We start from the raw sequence: 27043 nt of genomic DNA on the forward strand, positions 1-27043 counted from the left end.
TTTGCAAGGGATTCTGGGTAACAGAAACTGGTGAGAGCCAGACAAGTCACCCCATCCTGGATTCCCCTAGGTGTCTATGTTTAAAAATGTATAGGTCTGCTAGGTTTCCCTAGGTGCCAGCAGAGCTAGTGTTCAAAATCTACAGCTAGGCACTTAGCAAAAAAGGGTCAGTTTTCTCTGTGAAAATGTGGTGTGTCCACATTGCGTTTTGGGCCATTTCTAGTTTCGTGCAATAGGCCCACCCACACAAATGAGGTACCATTTTTCTCAGAAGACTTTGGGGAACACGGGGTGGGTGGAATTATTTGGAGCCACACAGATTCCAGAACTTTCCACCACAGAAATGTGAGGAAAATGTGTTTTTTTACAAATGTTGAGGTCTGCAAGAGATTCTGGGTAACAGGACCCGGTGAGAGCCAGTCAAGTCACCCCATCCTGGATTCCTATTGGTGCCTAGTTTTAAAAAATGTATAGGTTTGCTAGGTTTCCCTAGGTGCCGGCAGAGCTAGGGTTCAAAACCTACAGCTCGGCACTTTTCAAAAAAAGGGTCAGTTTCACTGTAAAAGTGTGGTGTGTCCACGTTGCGTTTTGGGCTGTTTCCTGTCGTGGGCACTAGGCCTATCCACACAAGTGAGGTACCATTTTCATTGGGAGACTTTAGGTAAAACAGAATTGTAGAGCAACTGTTATTACCTCGATGTATTTCTGCCTTCCAAATGAAAGACAATGTGTAAAAAATAACTCATTTTAAAAAATGACCTATAATTGCTACTATGGGTAATTTCGGAAATGTGCAAATATCTACTGTTCCTATACTCTATATTTTGTACCAATTTCAGAAATACATAGGTGTCTTTCATACCAATTTCTCCATGTATATATTTTCCGAAATTAATTGCTATATTCCCAGTACGTAATAAAAAGCCATTGCAAGATGCTGCTCATTTATTGGCTCTGGGTTCATCTGGTTCATGGTGAACCTACAAGTCCTATATATCCTCACAACCAAAAAGTTCCAGCTGATGTAACAGCATGTTGTTTTTAAACAGCTGTCATGATTAGAAGTTACAGGTAAAAACGTTCACACAAATGGCTGTTTTTTTCAACTAATTTTCAATTTTTATAATATTCAACTGTTAGTTTCTATAAAGAAACCTTGAAGGATCAACATAAATGACCCCTTGCTGAATTCAGAGTTTTATCTACTTTTTTTAAATGTATAGTTTTTCAGGATCCATTATTGTTTTCATACCCATTTCTACCATGAACTGGAAGGAGGTTAAATGCGCAAAAATAACCCCAAAATAGGCTATGTCCAAAAAAATGCCCAAGCTGTGTAAAACAAAATGTGGTTTTTTGACAAAAGTCTGCTCTTCCCTGAAAGCTGGGAAGATGGTGATTTCAGCACCACAACCCCTTTGTTGATACCATTTGCAGGGAAAAACAGACGGTTTTATCTGTAGCCCTTTTTTCCAATTTCCCCCCCAAAAACAAAATCTAGCTGTATTTTGGCTAATTTCTGGGTCCCCTCCAGGGCAATCCACAACCCCTGGGTACCCTTAGAAACCCCATGATTTTAGAAGAAAAGGACGCAAAGTTTGCGTGAATACCTAATGTGGTCAAAATGTTACAGGGGCCTAAGCGCGAACTACCCCAAATAGCCAAAAAAAGGCTTAGCACAGGGGGTAAAGTCCTAGCAGCGAAGGGGTTAAAGACCGTAGAGAGCGACGTTTACTTTCCCATTGGAACAAAAGAGCAAATGGGTGGCCCCATTGATAGCAGAACCCCAAGGCACATAGCTTATGAGTGACAGGCTTAAAGTCACGCCGCTTTCTCAAAGTGATGGGAGAGAGATCCTATGAATTGTATTGCATACCCTGTGGCTGCTCGCTGGATTGCTTCTTTCTCTTTGAAGAAATGTATTTGGTCAGGACATCAACAGCCACATCCATGTGACCATTGGCAGTTATCACCTGTTGGGCCCTATCGATGGCAGGTAGGGAGGCTTCATTATCCCCACGGATTGACTGTAGAAGTTCTGCTGTGAAAATGTCATGATGTCACTACCCTCTCCACACCTAGGCACCCCCCAGATGCAGATGTTGTTGCAGTGGCTTCTATTTTATAAATGTTACTGCTTGGTTTGTAGGTCAATATTCTGCCACAGCATCTCCTGAGCCTCGGAACGAGCATCTACCATCTGCTCAATCTGATAATCCGCCTGCTCACCTATTTCAAAGACATCTCTCAGGATGTCACGGATGGAGGATTGTAACTCATCTTTGAGTGACCTGATATCAGTACGGATTTCTTCTAAGAAGCAGTCCATATTCCCCTGAATAATAGGGGTTAAGGATCTAGCTTCATCCGCTGGTGATGGTGGGGGTGGTACTTCAGAATCTGCTTGTGGGGCCTTACTCCAGAGATACATTACTGGATTGTCCTTTGCCACTTTAGCATGTGGTATGGTAGGAGTATGTGTCTAATCTAGCACAAGGCTGGTGGGGGCTATGAGGCTCACCTCACTCCAGGCTCTGGCTGTGTGGACCGTTACCGACAGTATACCAGGCTGAAAAGTGTTGTGTGATAAACAGAGCACCACTGTCCATGTCCACCCCCAAAGCTGTCCTCGTCATCAGTAGGCCAGTGGTTTAGAAGCACAATAGCCCCCTACCCACACAACACCTCAGAGGGGCCTGTGGTGTGCCATCTAGCTCTTCGTGAGCGATGACCGTGGATAGACTCAGCTGGGAACCCACAAGGTCTGGGCACAGCCTGCCCAGACGACTATCGCTTGATCCAAGGAGGCCACCTCTAGTTTATGGTAACGGCCCCTGACAGAGATCAACGTGGCTGTTCCTCAGCTTACAATTTCACCTACAGGCTATGTCCTCCCATTGAACCTATGGTTATGGCATGGAGAAGAACAAGACTCTGGGAGGTGGGGCCTCAGATCAACAGCCGGAAGTGTTCTAGTGGGGTCCACTGCCCTCAAAGGTCTCCTGCAGGCCGCTGCAATGTGGGGCGTCCTTCTGGCCTCAGGCTCTGAATTTCTTCACAAGCTGCCTCCCTGTCAGAACCCCAGGCCCTCCGCTTAGCAGGTGTCCCCGCCACCCATGTCACCACACCTCACCTCTAAGTTCTCTTGGACGGGCCACTCTGCAGGCCCTGGGCAGAAGATGAGGCAAGTACTCGGCACCCGAGGAGTGAGGACTGCCTCCAGGCAGAGAGGAAGTTAACTCATTTGTAGGCCCCCTCGGGGTAAAGCACCCACAAACCTCCGATGGTCCCAACAGACGCAGCACTGGTCAGCAGCAGGGTGACCTCCTCCTCAGACACCATGCAGGCCTTCCTTCGCCACCAGGCTCAAGTCAGGAAGTGTCTGCCATGCTGAACCACAGCGTTCACAGTGAGGGACGTGCCGCAGCAACCACTGATGCAAGATGGCACCACAGATCTGTCTCGGCTGGAGCAGGCCTCTCTCAGATTCCCTGGCAGCCTCACAGTAGCAGGTGGAGCAAGTGTCCATGCAGATGAGTGCATGGTACTCAGGCAGCAGTGACTCATCTCCAGGTGGCAAGGAGGTCAGACAACACTTGGGCGCACCTGGAGATCTACACCCACACAACTCCACTGTTGCTGGTGGTCGCCGAATTGGTCAGCCGTAGGGCAAAATGGTGCTGTTATATTCCAAACCCATTAAGTAAGCATACCTTATTCTATTTCCACATTCCTCAAGATCTTTTTGACTGTGATTTTTATTTTTTAAACACATTTTTTATTAGCGTACAGCTGCATGTGGCATGCGAAAAATAGTTTACACTCTATGACAGTACAAAAAAAGAAAAGAGGATACAGTACATGTAGCAGGCCAGCCAATGACCAGCGTGGGAAATTGAGTAAACACCCATCCTTTTTAAATATATAGAAACACACACTAATCAAAACCCCCCATCCACCAATGTATCCAATATATTAATCTCCTGGAAATAAACAGGAAGGAAAAGGAAGCTCTCACCAGAGTATATTCCATAGAACTCAGTGCACAGTAACAAGCCTTTAATGATTGAACATTTACCTAGTTCTAGTCCTGGGCGCAGAAGGAGGGTTTCCCTGAACAATGGCATTCTATGACTTCATCTTTAGACTAACACAGTATGAATGAATATTCATAAGCGCCAAGAAACCGTCCGGTGAACGCAGCGCTCTACAAATCCTTTTTACATTACATAAGGGTTCTTGGAAACCAGGCTGGGGCTACATCCACCTGCATAATATCTACATACAAGGTTAATCCCATAGGTCATTCTCAAACCTAACAATGGCTAATACAAGAAACAAGAGACAAAAGAGCCATAGAGACCTTTCTGTATAAATACAGCACCTCTTGCTAGTATTAGTTAGATGGAACCGAAACTTCCAGGCCGACACACTGACCAGAGACGTTGAGGCTCCTACATGCAGACACTCCAGCTGACAGCGGTCTAAACATCCCTTGCGGGCTGTCCAAGTCGAGACCAGGATGGGGTCTTACACTCTCTTGCTTCAGGTAATGGGGTTAGACTAAACCTAGAGGGCTTCTTGGCTTCACACCTACTCACATGCTAGGTACACTTAGGTACATCTACATAGGCATCGTAGAAGTACGCGCGCTTTCTTTTATAATGCATTTTATATCCATTTATGTGTTTATGACTATTGCAAAATGGTAGAACTGTACTATCCTTTTGTATTCACTCTACTGCTGATAATATATCTCTGCTACTGTCTAACGGTTGTTGCAGCACATATATTTTACACTAGAAAAACAACCGTGCAATAAATACTTATTGTAAACATGCCCTTCTTCTGTGTAACTCTGTGCGAGAAACTAAGTGAGCACGAGTGACTGAGCGAAAGGTAGTACATTGTGTCCGTGACCCTGGGGGATCAGGGTTGTTCTAAGGTTGCCAGAAACTATTCTCTCCCCGATAAGAGAAGATTCTAGTGGCACTGTGAGCTAGCTAATGCAAACAGGCTGCAGGAGTTATCGGGCCCTAGACGTCATACATGTTACAGATCAAACTCCTCTTGGTTGAAGTCGGGAGTGCCGGCATCAACAGGTGCTGGGGCTGCTGTGCGAACTGCCGTGGTGCGCCGTGATGTGCCCTCAGGTCACGGTGCAGGCAGTGGCTTGGTGTCAGTTGTCCAGTGGTATCGATGAGATCAGGGCTGAAGTGCAATGTAATGCGGTGCTTGTCGAGGTGCTGGCAGGTCATGGTGCAAGCAGCAGCATTGTTGTTGTGGAAGTGCTGACAAACCAGAGGCAATGGCGCCAGCATCAGTAAGCCTAAGCTGCGGTGCGAGATGAGGGGAGAGCATTGTGTAACGTATGAGCGGTGCCCTCAAACCACGGTGCAAGCAGCGGCGTCAATGTCAGTGTGAGGTGGCATCGTCAGGGATACCAGGGCGGTGGCGGTCGGTGAGGCAGTACGGAGTGCAGTGCCCACAGGTCACGGTGAAAGCAGCGGCTCCTGGCAGTGGTGAAAGGCCGTATTTGTTAGACAAGGGTTGTGATGCGAAGGGCAGCGGTGCCCTCTGTGGTGCCTTCAGGACATGGAGCCACAGCAGCATCATTGCTGACGACATTGGGTAACTTTACTTTCTGTTACAGCTCAAAACCCAGAGTTTACAGTGCTGAGAGCAGATGAAGTTGATGTCTTTGCTGTACCTGAGACTTCTTGAACAGGGGGCAAGCTCTACCTCAAGCCCTTGGAGAAACTCACACAAAGATGCTGCAGAATGTTCAGTCTAGTCATTTTACTGCCTAATACAGAAGCAGCCACTGCAGGCCAACACAGCAAAGTGGTAGTCCCTCCTCACAGCTTTTCCAGCTCTTCTCTTGGCAGTCTGCTTGGTCCAAAAAAGGTCTTAACCCTGGGGTCTGGGCCCCAATATTTATACCACATTTCCCTTTGTTCTCTTGTGGCAGAGAGTGTCTGTGCTCAGTCCAAACCAGTTCTGTCCTCTCTGGCCCAGCTTCCTGGCAGGAGGTGAAGACAGCATTGTCCATGGCAGACAAGGCCCATTCAAGTGCAAGGAAATCTCCTCCCACTACTCTAAATGCAGCACAGGTCTATCCTGCTCAGCCCTGACATATCCAGGAAAGGCATGAAAGACCTCAAACAGTGGCTGTCTGAAGAGAATGAACATCCCCAGCCCCATGTCAATCCAAAGCCAGGTAGTCAAACCGCAACCCAGCAGAGGCACACAGGACGGCTAAGCAAGAAAAACCCCACTTTTTCAAATTGGTATTTTCAAACACACAATACAAAAATCATCTTTACTAAAAGATGCATTTTTATATTCTGAGTTCAGTCATACTAAATTCCATGATTCTAGCTTGTCCCCATTGGAAGTTATATTTGTAAGATTTTACAAAGTATTCCCCACTCTATCCTAAGGGACATATCATCTTTCAATAGTGAAAAACGAATTACACTGTATTTCATTATCAGGGGATGTTACACACACCAGCATATGTCCTGCCTTTCACATACAATGCACCATGCCCACAGGGGCTGAAGAGGGCTGCACCCCTAAATCGGTCCTAGGATGCTTGTTTCCAGTCCAGGGAGGACCTGGCCAGGCAGTTCGGGTTGGAATGTTCCCATGGGGCACTGGGTCAAGACTGATTTGCATATGGCTGGGTTCAAACTGGAATGGCATGGTGAGCAAAAAACGATGGATTTAGGCCCAGATCTCTGTACTGGGATGAATTTATGACATTGTTCTGCATTCAGTCCATCAATTGTTGTTTTGGCATTTGTCAACCCGAGTGGGACGGGTATGCCTAGACATGGGTCTCGTGCTCTCCATGCCACTGGAGTCAAGCTATCCTGGCTGAAGAGGGGTGAAACCCTGAAACCAGTCCTAGGATGCTTGTTTCCAGTCCGACCTGGCCCAGCATTTTGGGCTGGACTCATCCCTTTGGGTATAGGGTCAATACTGATTTACATATGGCTGGGTTCAAACTGGAATGGCATGTGGTGAGCAAAAAAACGATGGATTTAGGCCCAGATCTCTGTACTGGGGTGAATTTATGAAATTGCTCCGCATTCTGTCCATCAATTGTTGTTTTTGCATTTGTCACCCCGAGTGGTATGGGTATGCCCAGATGTGGGTCCCATGCTTTCCATGCCACTGGAGTCAAGCTATCCTGTCTGAAGAGGGGTGAAACTCCTAAACCAGTCCTAGGATACTTGTTTGCAGTCCAGGGAGGACCTGGCCTGGCACTTCGGGCTGGACTGTTCTCATTGGGCACAGGGTCAAGACTGATTTACATATGGCTGGGTTCAAACTGGAATGGCATGGTGAGCAAAAAACGATGGATTTAGGCCCAGATCTCTGTACTGGGATGAATTTATGACATTGTTCTGCATTCAGTCCATCAATTGTTGTTTTGGCATTTGTCAACCCGAGTGGGACGGGTATGCCTAGACATGGGTCTCGTGCTCTCCATGCCACTGGAGTCAAGCTATCCTGGCTGAAGAGGGGTGAAACCCTGAAACCAGTCCTAGGATGCTTGTTTCCAGTCCGACCTGGCCCAGCATTTTGGGCTGGACTCATCCCTTTGGGTATAGGGTCAATACTGATTTGCATATGGCTGGGTTCAAACTGGAATGGCATGTGGTGAGCAAAAAAACGATGGATTTAGGCTCAGATCTCTGTACTGGGGTGAATTTATGAAATTGCTCCGCATTCTGTCCATCAATTGTTGTTTTTGCATTTGTCACCCCGAGTGGTATGGGTATGCCCAGATGTGGGTCCCATGCTTTCCATGCCACTGGAGTCAAGCTATCCTGGCTGAAGAGGGGTGAAACTCCTAAACCAGTCCTAGGATACTTGTTTGCAGTCCAGGGAGGACCTGGCCTGGCACTTCGGGCTGGACTGTTCTCATTGGGCACAGGGTCAAGACTGATTTACATATGGCTGGGTTCAAACTGGAATGGCATGGTGAGCAAAGGAATGATGGATTTAGGCCCAGATCTCTGTACTGGGGTGCATGTAAAACATTGTTCTGCATTCTGTCCATCAATTGTTGTTTTTGTAGGGGTTCTTTAGGCTTACTTTAGTGATTACTGATATGTAATAAAAGAGGAGGTAAGCAGGTCGACATGGTAGTTCAAACTGTGCGTAGACACTGCAGTAGCAGGTATGAGATACTTTTACAGGGCTACTCTTGTGGGTGGCACAATCAGTGCTGCAGGCCCACTAGTAGCATTTGATTTAGAGGACTTTACTATCGACTTACCAGTAAATTAAACATGCCAATCATGGAAATACCAATCCGTAAAATAATTTACAGTAGGAGCACTTGCACTTTAACACTGAACAGCAGTAAGAAAGTGTGCAGAGACACTAAACCAGCAAAAACATAGTCAAAACCAGGAGGTCAGAGAGCAAAAAGACATTGGAAACTTGCCAAAAGATGCCAGGTATAATAACAACAAAATGCAAATACCTGTAAATAAACAGTATGCATCCAGCAGTTAGGAAAGCAAAAATGAACACCGTTTTTGTAATTTCGAAGTCTGCTGGAAACAGAGATTTTAAAATGGATGAAAACAAATCAAAATAATAATAATAATAATAATAAAAATAATAAAGACATTTGTAAAAGCGCCTGGTTACGCCATCTTGGCGTGTCCCCAGGCTGTGGAGAGAGGACTGTCAGAAAACAGATCAAAGCTAATCAGAAACTAAATAGTGAACAAATGTGTTTTAAGTTATCTCCTAAAATTTGTTTACGACCTTTCTAACCTAAGACATAATGGAAGTTTATTCCAATTTTGTGCTGTTAAAAAACAAAACGAGCGGCCGCCCATTCTCGCTTTCTTTATCTTAGGGATTTTCAGCCTCCCAGTCCCACAGGATCTCAGGGATCTTCCTGGAGAATACCTGGTGACCAGATTCCCCAGATAAGAGGGAGCCTTATTCTGGAGGATTCGATGACAAATGAGCAGTGACTTGAACAGCACTCTTTTTTTCACCGCTAACCAGTGAAGGGCCTCAAGGGCAGGCTTCGACGCTGCCCTTCTGGGCAGCCTCAGAACCAACCGTGCAGTCGCATTTTGCAGTACCTGTAGCCGTCCCAGATTTTTTTCTGATGCTCCCAGATATAATAAATTCCCGTATTCAAGACGGGAAGTGATGAGAGCATGCGTCATCGTCTGTCTAGCTTCCAAGGGCAGCAGGTCTAATGTTTTGCGTAAAATTTTTAAAACACCAAAACATTTCCCCACTAAACGACGAATCTGGCCATCATAGGAGAGGAAGGGGTCCACCCACACCCCCAGATTTTTAGCCTCTGTACAAGGTGTTGGGGTAGGACCCAGACACTGTGGCCACCATTCTGAGGTCCAGCTAGATCTGTCTCCCCGTACCACCAGCACCTCGGTCTTGCTTCCATTCAACTTTAAGCAGTTCTTATTCCTCCAGGAGGCGAGCTCCTGCATACATGCTTTAATGTTGGATGCCTCAGCCGAGGGCGCCTGGGATAGGGAGATCAGCAGCTGGGCGTCGTCCGCGTAGGAGACTAACTCCACCCCAAACGCCTGTACAACCTCGGCCAAGGGAGGCATATACAAATTAAACAGAGTGGGGCTCAGGACAGAGCCCTGAGGCACCCCCTGTCCCAGTGCAATGTCCTTGGACTGAAAAGTCCCTCGTTGGACCTGGAAACTACGCCCTACCAAGAAAGATTTCAGCCAACACAGAGCTGGACCCGAGACTCCACCTCTGTTCAGACACTGCAGCAAGGTGTAATGCGCTACAGTGTCGAACGCTGCACTGAGATCTAATATTATCAGTGCCATGGTGTGTCCCGCGTCCACTCCTTACCTGATAGTCTCCGTGGCTCTTAGCAGAGCTGTTTCTGTGGAGTATCCTGGCCGAAAACCTGATTGAGAGGGGTGTAAGAGACTGACCACCTCTAAATGCGCCATCAGTTGTTTACTGACCACTTTCTCTGCTACCTTCGCTAGATAAGGCAGCAGTGAAATGGCCTCCGGTTTTCTAGAATGTCGTGACTGACTGTGTGTTTCTTCCTAATGGGTAGAACCACAGCTCTTTTCCAATTCATTGGCAGCGTATGTAGTGTGAAAGAGATATCCAGGACATGCCTAATATAAGGCTCAAGGATCTACTTTGTGATGCACAAATGATTACTATTAACAGAAACCTGATTTACACACGTTATCATTAGTGTGCCATATAGTTTCGTCAGTAAAACTGTATGACTGTGCATATTTAGTGACTATTCCAATGGAAAATGTGCTGTCTGTAAATGGAAATTCGCTACCACATGATGCTTCAGTTACATTAAAAGATTTCCCCGCCTCATGCCCATCAAAGATAGGTAGTTTTCAGAAGTTTGATGTTCTAAAAAGTGAGTTCTGTTTTGAAAAAGATTGGGTACCTCTGGTCTACTGACTTGGAGGAGGGGTTGCTGTAGTGCATTACTTATGAGGAACCTGCAACAGGAAAACCTCTGATTTTGTCATCTGATTGGAGAACAGCCGCTGAAAGTAAATACACTCTCCAGTTTAAATTTTGTATTATTTCATGTACTCTATGCCTATATTTGGTTTATCATTTAAGTCTTACTGCTCAGACTTAATCATATATTCCCAGCGGGTAGGGAACCACTGTAAGGGGCACTATAGGATACTTTACTGCAATGAGACACTCCTTTTTTAGATCAGTTCACTTAAAAAAAAATGTGGTGTCACAGCTCTCAAACATCAAAGCTACTATTGCGCAGCCAACGAATAACCGATACTTTGAAATTCACAGGACCTTAACCTATTCAGCTAATTAAAAGAAAAACAACACTGAAATATAGAAATACTACAAAATGCGTCTAATTACTCTATCAGCCTCAATTTTGGATGGAACAGTTCTATACAAAAGTGAATCCTCCTGCCCTTTATGTTGCTCAACAGACCACTCTTATCAAAATCACCCGAATAGTATGCCGGAAATGTCAAGTGCCGTTTTAGCTGCTCGACAGGAATAATAACATAACTGTTTTTCAGCTCTCACGAAGAGTCCTGTTTAATGGATTGCACAAGTCCTCCTCCATTGCATGGGCGAGTCCATCATCATCCGCGCCCCTACCTGACTCCCTAAAATGTGTGGAAGGGACATCAGTCAATAGCAATTGAAAGATGCAATGCCTGGTGGGCTATACGATTTTAGAAACAAGATAACAGCTTTATGGCTTAGGAAAGCAATCAAATGCTATTTTTTGTAGCCACTAGCATCATATTTACTTAAAGGATCGTGACTATAAAAGCAAATATCTCTTTCGGGGAGCCTGGACAAAAGCTGTCGGGGAACAGTGTAGTAAATAGCTCTGAAATTGTTTTCTCTGCTTCATTTCAAACACTTAAGGCTAGGAAAGTTTGACCTTTTACAAATGGAATGCTTCCCCGCAGGTCACGGGGCAGTGCTGAATGCTAACGGTGATGTGGAGCTCGATGCAATCATCATGGACGGTAAAACTCTGGCTGCTGGCGCCGTCTCCTGCATCAGGAACATTTCCAACCCAGTGTCACTTGCCTGCTCGGTCTTGGAACAGGTACTTCACTCTGGTTTCTTATCCTGGCTGTTGTTTGTTTCATCTTGGTCTGATATGTCTTGACAAAATGGAAACTTAGCTTGATTGTTGAAAGGAATCCAATGCTGTGAAAAGGGATAATATAGACACAGGAAATGTATTAGCAACACGCACTACTCTATTAAAAGACAGTTTGAAGGACTACTGACACAATATAGAAACCCAAAAATATTGTGATATAGAAATATCGAATCAAAAATATTGATCAAAAAAATATTGCTTTTCTATACATATAATGTTAAGTACAAGAATAGCAAAAAAATATTTTTTTAGAGTAATATTGAAGAAATATATACAATGATATTATTTTTAAATATATATAGTTAAAAAATATTCAATATTTTAACATAACATTAAATCATGTAAATTAAATTGAGTGGAAGAGACCCGGAAGTGATCGGTGAGACACTGCAGCAGCCCGGACCTAGCAACACGAGCCCGAAACTGAAACTGAGTCTGAAGCCATCATCGGAGCCTTCGGAGCATATTCGGGGACGTAGGACACGCGCAATCAGGGCACTGCACATACCCGCTTCCCCTGCCCCAGCTTCCTCATGTTTGCTTGTGGGGGTCAGACTCGGGTGCGGAGTGCCGAGCGGGACCCGGGAGACAGAGCCTGGGAGGAGAGGAGAGGTGAGCACGCCCAACTGTAGCCCAGAGCAGCAGTAAACCAGCTTTCGCGGAGGCGGCCGGCAGCACGCCGGTGCAGCCCGCGAGCCGGCTGACTGCTCAGTCCATCTTCTCCCTGCATGTTTCAACCCTTATTCGCTCCACTCAGCCCCCGCCTTCTAGGTGTCTCACACCAGGGGGTGGTGACACGCTCATAGTTCGAGCCTCAGCCTGTTCCTCTTGCTCCTCTTACCTGCCTATCTTCCCCTAAACCCAGTGAGGTGGAAGTCTCTACAGCTCTGGAGATTGGCCGAGTGTGTCGTGTTGGTGAACATGACTGACTACAGTGGGAGTTAGGCCGGAGCATACCAAGCCCAGTATTCATCTTCCACAGGCGGACCCCGAAGAGCCCGAAGAGTCTACAAACCCGGGGTAAAATCCTGAAATGCGGTCTGGGAGAACAAGAGGAGGGGAAAAAAAGGACAAACACCCACAAGTCACTTCAAAAAACGAAAAGTGGAGGGCAAGGATGAGGACAAGGGCACGGAGGGAGCCTTGACTAAGATTACGGCCCTTATGCACATCGTTCCAGGTAAGCCCTCTGCAGTCCTTGGCCAGCCAAACATAGAGGACACAGTAGTCACAGAAGCACGGCACAAGTACGCAGCCACAACAGAAGTTCAGCAGCCAAGGCAAGCACCATGGAAATGACAGAAACAACAGGAAAAAAACCAAAAAACCAGCAGAGTCCAACCCACAAGCCAAGTGTGATGGAAGCAAGAAAATAACCCGTACAGCTTTAAACAGGCACAACCCCTTCCCAAACAGCAGCAAACGGGCACTGATTACAGACTTTCTAAAGGCAATTAAAACCAAGGAGGAAACCGGAGTCCACATGCTCCCAAACACTCCAAAGCTATGAATACAAACATTCCAATAAACACTGACAAAGACTTCCAAAAAGATTACAACACGACCCGTCTAGGCAATAGAAGTATTACCAACAGTGAGGGTGAAAGGAAAGAACCCCTGCACATGTGATTGGACTCCACCGGTGACAAACATAAAGACATCCAAAACCCCCAATTACTAACACCCAAAGCCCTCCACCCTCCAGAAACCTGTCAAAGTAATCCCCTCCAGGTAACTGAGGCATTCATTCATTTCCACTCGTCAATTTTGGATATGCCCTGCCAAGTCCCAGCAACAACAATTTTCACCTGGCTACAGCGGCCACAGCATACTAAATGGGCACATCGAAAGGGAGCCATCACATCAGTTTAATATAAACACCTCAAGCCCTTTGGGCACACCATATTCGCTGTTGGGAGCCTCTCGCCCGCCTGTCGGCGGAACTCTAAATCAAACACCCATAATCAAGATAAACTTGATTCACTTTTCCACACACCGGAAATAAATAGGCATCATTACCAGGACCTCAGTCAGGGTAAAGTAAATGACAAGACATCACAGCAATTAAGTCACCCAGGATCCACCACCCATATACCACTCTCCCAAAATAAGGTATCACCCACTATATTCATCCTCAGGGTACACGCACCACAAGGAAAATCGCGCTCGCCAATCACCAGTAGAACAAAATGACCCATCTACATCCCCAGTCTGGCCTCACCTGCTCGACGCTCCTTTCCCCCCGGAGCTGCCTGTCCCAAGATGGCCGCCAGCTCCACAAAAACAAGACTTCCTCAGAATCGAGGGACTCACTTGGCAAATAAAGGCCCCCCGCCATCGTAGCCGGGGGAATAAAAATATAAATAAAAGCAACGACCAACAAGGACGCCTCACCCAATCCCTCCACACAAGCAACATCCACTGTGTTCACGCTAAGGGCCGCCTGACCCTAAGATGGCCGCCATTCGGGACACCAAATAGAAAAGGAAATCAGACTCGATGGAAGTCAACTTATCCTCAACTGCAACTCCTTGCAAAGGGGCAGAGGAGGCCCCTATTTACAACGTCTACCTCCCATTTAACTTAACGAATTAAATTAATTTAAGGAACCAATTTCCCCTAGCGACGGGACTCTGGAAACCACTATTTACAACATCTATCATTCAAGTATTCTGTTGATCACCCACCTTTGGGTAACTACAAATCTGCTAGACAATTAAGGAGGCCCCTATTTACAACGTCTACCTCCCATTTAACTTGGCGAACTAAATTTATTTAAGGAACCAATTTCCCCTAGCGAAGGGACTCTGGAAACCCTATTTTCAACATCTATCAATCAAGTATTCTGTTGATCACCCACCTTTGGGTAACTACAAATCTGCTAGACAATTAAGTAGTTTCCTTTCTCTAAGCACTCCATTGCGCAAGCACGACACCTAGACCCAAGGAGACAAACGCAGATCTTCAGGGACACCATCCCCTGCCCCCCATAACAGTTCAGCTCCCTCGCCCCTACCTAGAGCGGCCTGACCCCTTCAGGTCCGCCTCCTAGTCTTCACATATTCTGGTACTGGACTAATAAGGAGCTTCTCCCAACCAACTACCACACCTGGGCCCTCGCTATGTCAGCTCGATGCCACATACAGAAGAGACATACGCTGATCCGCTGAAGCACTGGACTCTGCCAGGAAGGTGCATTGTGGGCCCCAGACCGAACTCCCTCTCTTCCGATTCTAAAACTCAATCCTCCCCCATTGTCAACGCCGCTCTCAGTCCCCCAGCGGCCACACCCCCCCCAGCTCTACCACAATGCCTCCGTCCTTGCGCCTAGACATACACCCCAGCCCAGCACTCAACCATTTATCTCCTCTTGGACGAAATACCTACGCCATTACCTTCCCACACAACATCTCCTTCAAAGCCAAAAAACGCCTCAAACAGAATTTAATTAGACAACACCCTGAAACCCTCATCGTGGACACCTACCACTGCTCAACGAGAGGGCTGAGAAAAACAGACTTCATTTTCCATACCACCCGACCAGACGCCTGGGTCTCCACCTTTAACTCACTCCTCCCAGTCTCCAAAACCACCTTATCAGAGCACAACCGGAAACTAACGATCTCCCCCCTGAACCAACAGTCCCTGACCGGAGACATCTTCATCTCCATCTTCAAGAATGGCACCATTCTAATCCAGGCGAAAGATGACAACCTCGAATTCTTCGACTCCCTCTTTCACACTCTTAAGACGGCCATGGCTCTCTACCCATTACATCCACGCCCCACCACCCCCTTTGACCATCGCCAAACTTCTATCCCGCAGAGCATGCCCCATTCACCCCAACAATCCCCTCCCCTCGCTCTTAATCACGCCAACAACCATCCGTCCCTCCGAGCCCCACCCCCCTCTATCCCACAGCCCCAAACGCCCGCCCCCCTCTCCCAAACATCCAGAACCCCCCCACCCCCCTCTCACCTACATCCCCAAACGTCCTCCCCCTACTCCCAAACTTCAAGAACTCCTCCACCCCCTCTACCCCTCCGACCTCCCTCCCCCCTCACCACGTCTCCCTCACCCCCACAGGTTCTCAGTCCCCTCCCCTTAGAGCTCCCAGTCCCCCCTCCGTCTATGAGTCACATCGCCCTGCGCGATCCCTCACTCCCACTGCTCACGCCATCCCCCGTAGTGAAGACATCCACCTCCCCCAAAGAGACCGCAACCCCCTCCCTCCCTACCCCCCGCCCATCCGAACTCGAAACACCAATCAGTTCCTCCCATCCCGACTACACCCCCTAATAGTAACTCGCCCAGCAGCCCCTCCCACCACCCTGCCCTTGACCAAAAGTTCACGAAAGCTAACTCCGTGCCTCCCTCTCCCGTCTCACTTCCTAACAGTATCTCGCCCCAAACCCACTCTCCCTCACTAGTCCTCCCACAATCGAACTCCAACCTGGACCCGGTCCCCCGTCACAGACCCCCCCATTCGAAGTCCTGCTCCACGACCCCTCCCACGGCAAACCCAACTTCACCCACTCGCCCCCCTACTCCCCAGCACCTAAACTGACACAACGCCTGGACTTTCTAGAAGCCCAGATCGCGACCCTGATCTTTGGCCTGAAAGAAACCCTATCCTCCCTAGAGAAACTCCAGCCTCCCTCCCAGAACGTTCCTCCTCCTCACCTCCAGCTGCCTCCTGCCAAGACTGACTCTCATACCCACACTGGGTCCAAGCCCCCCACAGGCTCCCAGCCTCTTCTCTCCAATCCCAGGACTGAGGCTCGAATCGACAGTCCTAGAAGAACGGCTCCCTCCCTTTCGCCACAGGAAGTGACCTCCCTCATCGCCTCCTATGAAACCCACCCTAATCAGCCAGCTCAAACAATTCCCCCTGACCACCCTCCCTTCTCCTCAATTCAAGTCATCACTGGAGTGGGAAGGGACCCGCCCCACGTAAAGCTGCCAGACCACCACCCTATCTCTCATCCTTACCCAGAGCTACCTCTGTCAATCACATCTCACAGGATGACGCCCAAATAAATTGTATGCTCATCAATTGCAGATCCGCCGTCAAACATGCAACAGAAATAGCCGAAACCATCCTCTCCCATGACCTGGACGTAGCCTTCATCACTGAAACATGGCTAAACACTCTATCCAGCCCCATCCTGGACACGCTGGTGCCGCCCGGTTTCTCAATTATACACAAAGACAGGCCCATTCACAAAGGTGGCGGAATAGCTATCATCTATAAAAGCGACCTCTCTATCACTGAATCTCCTTCCGTCATTTACAACTCCTTTGAATCCCTCTCGGTCAACATCAATTCTCCTCACCACCCTTCACTCCAATGCCTTCTCCTCTACCATCCCCCGGGCAACACTTCCGAATTTGGCGCTCAGCTGACGGATCTGATCACGCAAACCGCTCTCAACAGTGATTTCAGAATAATTCTGGGCGACCTCAACCTAAGATGGAATGTATCAAAAAACCCGCTCATTCAATCCCTCACCACCCTTTTTCATGACCATGACATGACCCAGCACTGCACAGAAGAAACCCACCACAGAGGAGCAACCCTGGATGCTATCATCGCAGATAGAAAGACAATTTCAATTGACCACATCATCCCAGTAGACTGGTCAGACCATCACGCAATCCTCTTTCACATCAATCACCCGGCGCTTTCCGTCCCTCCCACTCAAACCTCCCCCAAGTGGACCAGAAACTTATCGAGAGTACCTCTTGACAAGCTAGAAAAGGGCCTCAGCTCACTCCTCCCGAACTCAACAGAACCCCTTTCAACCACAGAACTCACCTCGCTCTACCATTCCAACTTGGAGCTCGTCTTAGACCAGCTGGCACCGAGGAAACTAAAAAAACAAAGAAACATCCCCTCCAGATCCTGGTTCTCCACTGACATTAACGATGAAAGAAGACACCTAAGATACTTGGAAAGATCCTGGAGGTCCAACCCCTCCTTACGCAACCGGGACCAGCTCAATGCAGCCCGCAAAAGCTACTACAACCATATCAAAAACAAAAAGTCGTCCTTCTTCTGTGCGGCCCTTGACAATGCCAAAAACCGCCCCAAAGAACTTTTCAACATCATCAAGAACCCAAATCTCCATTCCGGTAACAAGAGACATGGTGGCGTCCAACTCCCAATGTGACGACTTTGCCAGCTTCTTTAACGAAAAAATTGCCAAAATTGACCGATCTCTCAGCACGTTGCCCTCATACCACCCCGCTACAACTTCCCATTTAAGACCAACAATCACATCCACTCGCTGGTCCTCCTTCCAACCTATCCAGGTTGAATTGATAAGTAATCTCATAGCCACCGCCAAACCCTCAACCCACTCCCTTGATCAGCTTCCCCCGAGAGTGACCAAAGACTTGAAGCTCACTCTAGCCCCTATCTGGGCCAAGATCATCAACAGCTCTTTGAGCGAGGGCTCCATCCCGGACTGCCTTAAAATAGGTCAAGTCACGCCTCTACTAAAAAAAACGGGCCTTGACCCACAGGATATAAACAACTTCGACCAGTCTCGAGCCTTCCACTATTATCCAAAATCTTGGAAAGATGTGTGCTGTCGCAACTATCCCAGCACTTAGAGAACACGAAGCTTCCCGACCCATATCAATCAGGGTTCAGAAAAGGCTGCAGTACTGAAACCGCAATCCTTAACGTCCTGGACGATCTTCACATGTCGCTCGACTCCAACCAATGCAGCCTTCTCATCCTCTTAGACTTATCGGCTGCATTTGACACAGTTGATCATGCCCTACTAATCAATGTCCTAAAGGAGAGAGCAGGCCTCGAAAAGACTGTCCTAAAATGGTTCTCCTCCTTTCTCAACAACCGCACACAAAGAATCAAAATTAAAAGCTGCGAATCAGACATTCTTCCCATCAGCAGAGGAGTCCCTCAAGGGTCAGTACTCTCTCCTCAACTCTTCAACATCTACATGGAGCCCCTCACCTCAATTCTAAGGAAAGCTAACATCCCCTTCCACCTTTATGCGGACGACACGCAACTCTATCAGGAAACCATATCGATCTCGGAATCCACAGACTGAACCACACACTTACCGAAGTTCAGCTCTGGCTCTCTTCCAACCACCTCAAACTCAATGAGGAAAAAACTGAAGTGCTCCTCATCTCTAACAAAGAAGAAAACCCCCAAATTCTTGAATGGCTCAAAGCCTTAAACGCCCTGAATGTTCCTCTTGTTCCATCAAACTCCATAAAATCTCTAGGGATCACCCTTGACCCCAAACTGGATATGAAAGAACACGTCCCAAAAACTGCCAAAAGTGCCTTCCTGAACCTGAAACTGCTCTACAAACTTAAACCATTTCTCCCCACAAAAGACTTGAAACAGGCCACGCAGGCTTTGGTTCTCTCCAGAATTGACTACGGCATTGCCACTCTGACTGGAACAGCCAAATCGTACCTGCGACCTCTGACCTCTACCCTAAATGCCGCAGCAAGAATGATCACGGGAACAAAGAAATATGAACACATCACCCCAGCTCTTAAGGATCTGAAGTGGCTCCCTATTGACCAACGAGCTAGCTTCCGCACAGCTTGCCTCACACATAAAGCCCTGCATACGGGCAAACCGGAATACCTGGCCAACAAGCTCAAAAGGGCCGGTCAGTCTAGAAACCTCAGAAGCTCCAACACGCTCCTACTCATTCCTCTGAAATCCCAGAAACTTTCAACATCTAGCAAATCCTTTGCGGGCAATGCTCCCAAGATATGGAACTCCATCCCCCACACATCAGAATGACTGCATCCTTCCCGAAATTCAAGAAGCTACTCAAAGTCCTCTTCCTCGAGCGTTCCGGAACCAACTAGAACTCAACCTAGACTTTATAGTTCCATGTTCTCGTTCACCCCAGAGCTGATTGACTTGCCTACGACTCTCTGCCCTGTTTCACGCCTGGCTGCTATTGTACCGACTGTACTCACTCCTGTGCTCATTGCCTTGTTTTTTTGTCCGCATTGTCTGTCTAAACGCCTTTACTCTTGCTGTGAAGCGCTCTGATACCCTCGGGTCCAGCTAGCGCTATACAAAACTTTAATAAATAAATAAATAAACCTGCTAAACACAATGGACACCATCAGCAAGGCAATGACCCTCCACGCAGACAAATTGGATACCAAAGTCGACCTCCTTAATATTCTCGCAATTCATGTTCAGGGGGTCGAACAAAAGTTGCATAGCTTCAATGAGATGATCTTGAGGGTGCAGCTAGACCGGGAAACAGTTTATCAAATGTGTCAATGCCACTGCACCCAAATTATCGATAAATTAGCCTCAGTGCCAACTCTACTGACAGAATTACTGGTTACAACAAGAGAAGTTTCGACCAAGCCTGCAACACCAACAGAGTACTAAAAAGAAGCTCTAAAGGAAAAGGTCTTGGACTGTCTCAACTCCTCCGTGGGGCACAGAAACAGTAAAAGAGGTTCAACCCCCAGACCAACCAAACCAATCAAGACAGCTACACCCACACCTATACTACCAAGCGTACTTGACAATGAAGGTGCCTCGGATTTATCACTCCAAGTTCAATGCAAGCAGTCTCCATCAAGACAATTAAAATGATACAAGCCACTAACTAAACGGGAGAGAAAATGACTGAGAAAGTCCAGAAAGAGCAAACACACAAGCCAGGCATTAGATCTAATCCGGGCAACATCTGTTCAAAATGGAATTCCTGAAGAAGACAAAGTACCACAAAATAGCATGGAAGCAGCAAGTCCCAAAGAGCAATCAACTTCACCTCCTACGCTGCCCGCCACTCAAAGTACCTCAATCCATAACACAAATGAGCCACCTCCGCCAGAAAAAAAATATAGTTTATTCAAACCTGCATCAAGTAAGGTGTTAAACAATCTAAAAACTCAGGCCAGAAAATTAACATTCGGGAGCACCACGACAGCAATAAGGGAAACAAGACCGATTGAGGCTACCTTGACCCAGGAAAATGGCCCAGGAGTAAGGAGTAATTCAGAAACAAATAGGGAAGGTGAAATCCACACACAAAAAAATACTCCAGATTACTGAGATCTATTTTCGATTTTCTCGGGGCCCAAGGTGGCGAAGAATGAAATCGGAAGGAGCTCAGTTAATGAGTGGCAGTACGACCTGCCAAACAATAACACATTGGTTTTTAATACCCAATATGTCTCAATGGGAGTGCAGGGCACCCTCAACAGAAGTGTATTGCTCAAATCATTTAAAGGTCTGCCCCCTTGAGCCATATCAATTCCAACGACATTGAAAGCATCGAGTTCAAACAATACTTGAGCCTTATGTGTCAAAAACTCACAACTGCCACATTCATCAATAATACTCTCACCGATCAGATTTGGCAGCAGAAGGACACGTTTGCTAAATAGGGTATCGAGCTAAAAAAGATAGTCCCTCCCTGTTTCCCCCAGCCCACTACAACAACCACCTGACACAATGTGTCTGTTAAAAGGGGCAATAGGCCCAGATCAACGCATCCTAATAAAGGATAAAGAGTCATTGGTCAGGAAAATCGCCATCACCTTCGACCATTCTGAAGCTAGCTAGCCCTCGGGTTCCTGGCACCTGAGCATGGCAGTTACCCCCACGGGAAGGGCATGAATAACCCCCGCTAATAGCTTCACATATATACCAAGGTTGCAACATATGTTCCTGGAATGTGCACGGCCTGCACACAAAGCTAGAAGATCCTGACTTCATGGATTTCATAACACAGCACAACATTCTTCTTTTTCAAGAATCTTGGCAAAAAAAACCCTCCCCAATAAACGGTTACAAAGAATTTCATAATCCGGCCAAAAGAGCCACTAAATACAGAAGAGCAAAAGGGGGCCACTCTACTTTTATTTCAATAGCAATTCCATGGCATGCTTCTATTACAGATTTAGATTGCTCTTGAATGTTATGTGTCAAATTAGATACCTCGTTGTCCCACAGTCTTCTTATAGTCAACATCTACATTCACCCGGCATCCAAACAAAAGAGGCTAAGAATCGAACAACTAATCACATCATTAACAACATTAAAACTAGCCTACCAGATGCCAACATCATACTATCCCGCGACTTTAACATGAATTTACAACATGACAGGAATAAGGACACAACAGATGCCACATCAGCCTCCAATCAACAGGTCTCCCTTGGTAAGAGATGCGCAGCCTGCCTGAATGATCTCTCAATGTGTTTACTCAATAGTCAAAGCCCGACATATTGGCCCCCAGCACACACAAGGGTCACCCAAAAAACATGCTCAACCATTGACTACACCTTCACGTACTACGACCTTTTCCCATACATTTAGAATTTTCAAATAAAAGATAGGGCGGGAAGCGACCACCAACCACAATCTTTCACTCTATTAGGAAGTTTTGCATTTCCAGAGAAACCAAAGGCGATGTCTTCTCTAACACAATGTTGTAACTTAAAACGCCTTTGCTGGAAAAAGGAAAATATTGAGGACATCACATGCATATATACCAGCCTCTTGGAAAGATTTATTCTAGAAACACTGAGCATAAAGGCCTGGGAGTCCTTCATCCACGTCATAAACTATAAATTTACCGAGCACACCCATGGCCATAAAGCAGGAAACTCAAAGGGGGCAGCCTGGTTCACCAAACGTCTGAGGAAAAAAAAACGACAACTAAATTAGTACCTTAGACAACTACCATCATGGGGATCAGAACCTCATCAGGAAATCCTGCTTTTAATTGCAAAAACAAGAAAGGAGCACATAAGGGACATAAGATTGGCCCAAAAAGATTACAATGAACATATCTGGGCAAAACTTCTCCATGCATGTAAACTAAGGGACCGCAAGCGCTTCTTGGATCATATCAATCAGCTAACTAACAGCAGAAATCGACATCATAACTCAGATGTAATGGAAGGGGAAACATCCTTTACAACGCAACTTTTACCACGCAGTGCTATTACAACGCAGGTTTTACTACGAAGACCATTACAACGCATTGCGCTGGGGGGCGCTCTAGTATAGGGAATAGATTTAATTTACTATCCAACACCTTCCCTAGTGTCCACGGGGACGGAGTTGGAATAGTAAATTAAACTATTCACTATCCAGCACCCCAAAGCGCTATGCGTTGTAAAGGTATGCGTAGTAAAAACTGCGTTGTAACAGCATGCGTGGTAAAAGCATGCGTTGTAACGTCATACATCCTAATGGAAGCAACTTGGAGAGCCCACATCGAACACCTATATAACGAAACTCGATCTTCAATTGCCCCAAACAACGGAACTTCAACAGCAAATGCGGCTTGCGGTGGAGGACAAGTCAATGATACTCTGACCCATGAATCGCCTGCAGTTTCAGAGTAGTTTTCTGCTGAACACGTACTAACAATAATTAAAAAATTTAAACCTGAGGGAGCTCCAGGTCCCAAGGGACTACCAAATGCGCTGTTTTGGCATGACCCTCCATTTTGGTCTTGTCTCGTGACTCCCCTTTTTACCAACGCTATAACATGGGGTCTGATTCCTGAGTCCTGGAGAGGAAGTATCCTTAACCCAATCCACAAGTCGGGATCCCGCTCGGATCCCTTCAAATACAGATTGATCGCACTGATAGATGTGGAGGCAAAATTCTATGCATCTAACCTCTTGGTTGAGTTAGAGGCTTGGGTCAGCTGATCAAACTTAATACGGTACACACAAACTGGATCTCGAGCTGGGATGGGCACGCTTACCAATATTTCAGCGGTTACTCTCATAGTCAAGCAAGCCCTTGCAAAATCTAGCCTTTGTATGCCTGCTTTATTGACCTAAAAGCGGCTTTCGATAAAGTTTAAAGAGAAAACTTATGGGCAAAAATGCAAGACTGGGGGGTCCCGCCACGACTCCTGACGTCCATCATCAATCTGTATTCACACACGTGGGTCCAAATCAAGAAAGGAGATGGGTCCAGTTTAACTGCCAAAATTCCAACATTCAATGGGCTAAAACAGGCTAGGGTATTAGCGCCCTGTCTATTTAACATTTACACCTCCGACCTTGATAAGCTCCTTTGGTTAATCCAAGCCGACCTTCCGAAATTGGGCAAAAAAAAGACACGTGCCTCCAATATGCAGACTACAACGTCCTGCTAGCACAAACTCCTATAGGCCTGCAGAAACTGGTTACAGAATTAGGAGCCTACACTACCCTAAACCAACTCACGATTTACCACCAAAAAATAACATTTATGCGTTTCTCCAAATCCAATAAAACATCGAAAAGGCATACTTTTTCTTGGAAATTGGGTGAGCATCCATTGACCAGGGTTACGTGCTATAAATACCTAGACTTTCAGCTAGATTGTAAGCTTACCTTTAAATCACACTTGAACCAAGGCTGTATGAAAGCGAAACAACTGTTGTTCGCTATTAAAACCCTAAGGAAAAAATGTATAGGATGCTCCACCGGTCATCTGCTTAAAGTGATTGCTGCAAACTTTTTACATTCCATCTCATACGGCTCGGAAATTCTGAACACTAAAGATGCCACAGTCTTAAATACAGCACAATCCACACTGTGTAAGAGACTGTTTTCAATACCGCTACATACTTCACAGGTACAAATCTGCCTAGAATATGGATTAAAAAAAAAAGATTATGGCCAGACAAGGTGCATTAGTAAAATATTACAGGAGGATGAGGGAGGCAGAAGACAACACCCTAGCCCATCATCAAATGAGCCTAGTCAATTTAACTACAACAGCCCTGAAGGAATCCCTGTCGGCATTACAGCTAGAGGACGCTTGGCTCACACTCGCAATGTACTCGGATTTAAAAGCGTAGTCAATAACGCCATTAAGCGGCCCTCTTTATTAACTGCCAAAAAACATCATGCCTGGGCTGTGATAGAGGCCTACCAGAGACTGAAGCCGCAGCAATACCTGTTGGAACAATTCTCCCACCAGAAAAAGTATTATCTAACTTTGCTACGCATGGGATCTTTCCCCTCAAACGTTTTGACCCCAAAATGGAAACAAACATGCCCATCCAAGGAGTGCCGCCTCTGTGGTCAAGGGGAATAGTCACTACTACATTTACTATGTACTTGCCCTTTCTTATTGAAACTTGAAAATCCATCCTCCGGGAGGCACTAAGGAAGGAACAAATAAGAACATGTAGAGCAGCAGTCATTAAATGTCTCGGAGGGTTGTCCTGCTGAGCCATAATACTTTGGAAAATCACAGCAAAATAACTGGCAAAATGTGCTCTGCCAAGTAGCCAATTAATTAGCACATATTTCCCAAATGCATGTTATATTGGTCATTATTTTAAAATAATAGGTGGCCCCTTATTGTGATGTTGACCTCAAGTCCTTTTTACGTTTTTAAAATGTATATTCTAAAGCATTACATTTTATGATGGTTGTCCATCCTTTTATGATTTTTAATGAATCAAATAAAAGTATATTTTGACTTGACTGACTCATGTAAATTAAATATGTTTAAGTAATATTCAAACATGTACATAAATACAAACATATTTAATCAAATACACACACATATATAAATGTGCGTATACTTATACACATATATATAATATAAAACTGTTTGAATAAATATTAATTATAATCTATAATCTATATTTTAATTTTAGAATGTTTGTAAATATACCAATATAACAACTTTATATATATTTACATACACAAATAATGAATACATGTAACGAAGAAACTGCAAAAGTCTTTACATATTTCAATTTTAATTATCCATAAAACAGTAAACAATATATAAAAATATGTTTAACTAAACATATGGTACAAATTACATGAATGTATATGTATACAAATATAAAATCACTTAGTAATACGATGCCACCGAGTATATCTCAGTATGAAATTGCATTGGGTCTATAATGTGACTGGATTGCCGTGATCTATGATGTTGATGGCAAAAGGTCCCCACTGTGGCAGATTGTGGCGAAAGCTTGCTCCGTCTTCGGTAAACCAGTGTAGCTATATGGTGGTAGGTATACTACCTATGCGTTCCTTGAAACATCCAGGACTAAAGGAACCGAGCAGCCCACTTGGGCTGGATACAGGGATATGATGTTTTATCCTTGCAAGGGAGCAGAGTTCGCATCTCCTATACCACACAAATATTTTACAATGCAAAACCTCAAAATGTGAATTTTATTTTACAGTTTTCACAGGTGGCTGTGTATGAGTTATTTTGGTATTGTAATATCTGAGCCATACTATAAATGACACAAGCGTGTTCATTCAGTTATCATGCTGTGGAATTGCTGTAACGCATATTGTGCCGAACTACCAGTCTGTCTTCACATTACATTTCATTATAGTTATCACGTGATGCACTGTCCAAATTAGTTAAAATGGTGGCAAAAACGTTATGGTATTGTCGGTGAACAAGCCTGTGTTACAGGCGAAACGCGTTCAACAATTGCAGCTGACCATTAAATTCTTTTTATGGAGACACGGTGTCAGCATTTCTTTTATGAGAAGCAGTTCATTATTATCAGACTTTGCTTGGGAGTCCGTACACTGACGCGCCCTCTGGTTAGGAGGCGGTGGGAGGAACCAAGCAACTTGGAGGGGAAAATATAAAATCAAATGCATAAATACATAATAATAATAAGTATGTAAACTAATACTAAAAAACTATTAAACTCTAAGAATAAAACAAATATTATTCCTATTCCTGTATGTGAAACAGTAGGGAAAGCATTAGAATCCAAAGGAGTAAAATGTACTATTCCCACTCCAGTGTGTGCAACAGCTGGTAATGCGTAGAACTCGGGAGGGGTAAAATTGACTATTCCCGCTCCAGTGTGTGCAACAGTAGGGAAAGCATTGGACTCAGGAAGGGTTACATTTATTATGCTCACTCCAGTAGGTGCAACAGTAGGGAAAGCGATGGACTCAGAAGCAGTGGCCGCTGCCTTGGAATGGGGTTGAAGAGGCGGGGGAATGAATACAAAATTAAATTAAATGAACTTACCTTCGCTGCCGCTGCATGCCTCTTCTCCATCCTCATCTCTCTGCAATGGCAGCACCGGAAGAACCCATGCTCCCAGACTCTCCCAGCCAATCAAAATGCTGCTCATGCAATGTTGTGATTGGTCTGAGCGGCCTGTTTGGCTGCTCAGGCAGTGCCTGGGTGCCTGGGCATGTTCTCTACCTGGGTGTGTAACACAGCCAAGAGGAGAACATGCTAAGTGTGCATGATTGTTTGGCCGGCCCAAGAGGGCCGGACAAACAGTCATCGCACTTAGAAAGGGCAAACCAAACCTCACTCTGCTCCGACGAGCCCAGCCCCGGCCCACCTCGACCTGGCTCCTG

At 45.9% G+C, this 27043-nt stretch overlaps 1 protein-coding gene across 1 annotated transcript in view; it reads left to right on the forward strand.

Annotated features, from left to right (window-relative positions):
* Positions 1-27043, forward strand: part of LOC144761432 (isoaspartyl peptidase/L-asparaginase-like) — a 1220143-nt gene that overhangs the window by 308822 nt on the left and 884278 nt on the right. The window contains exon 3 of the mRNA XM_078646809.1: positions 11481-11623. Coding sequence (XP_078502935.1) covers positions 11481-11623 — 143 coding nt within the window. The remainder of the gene's footprint in view (positions 1-11480; positions 11624-27043) is intronic.

Source organism: Lissotriton helveticus, chromosome 6, assembly GCF_964261635.1.
Source record: "Lissotriton helveticus chromosome 6, aLisHel1.1, whole genome shotgun sequence".
Classification (NCBI taxonomy): Eukaryota; Metazoa; Chordata; class Amphibia; order Caudata; family Salamandridae; genus Lissotriton; species Lissotriton helveticus.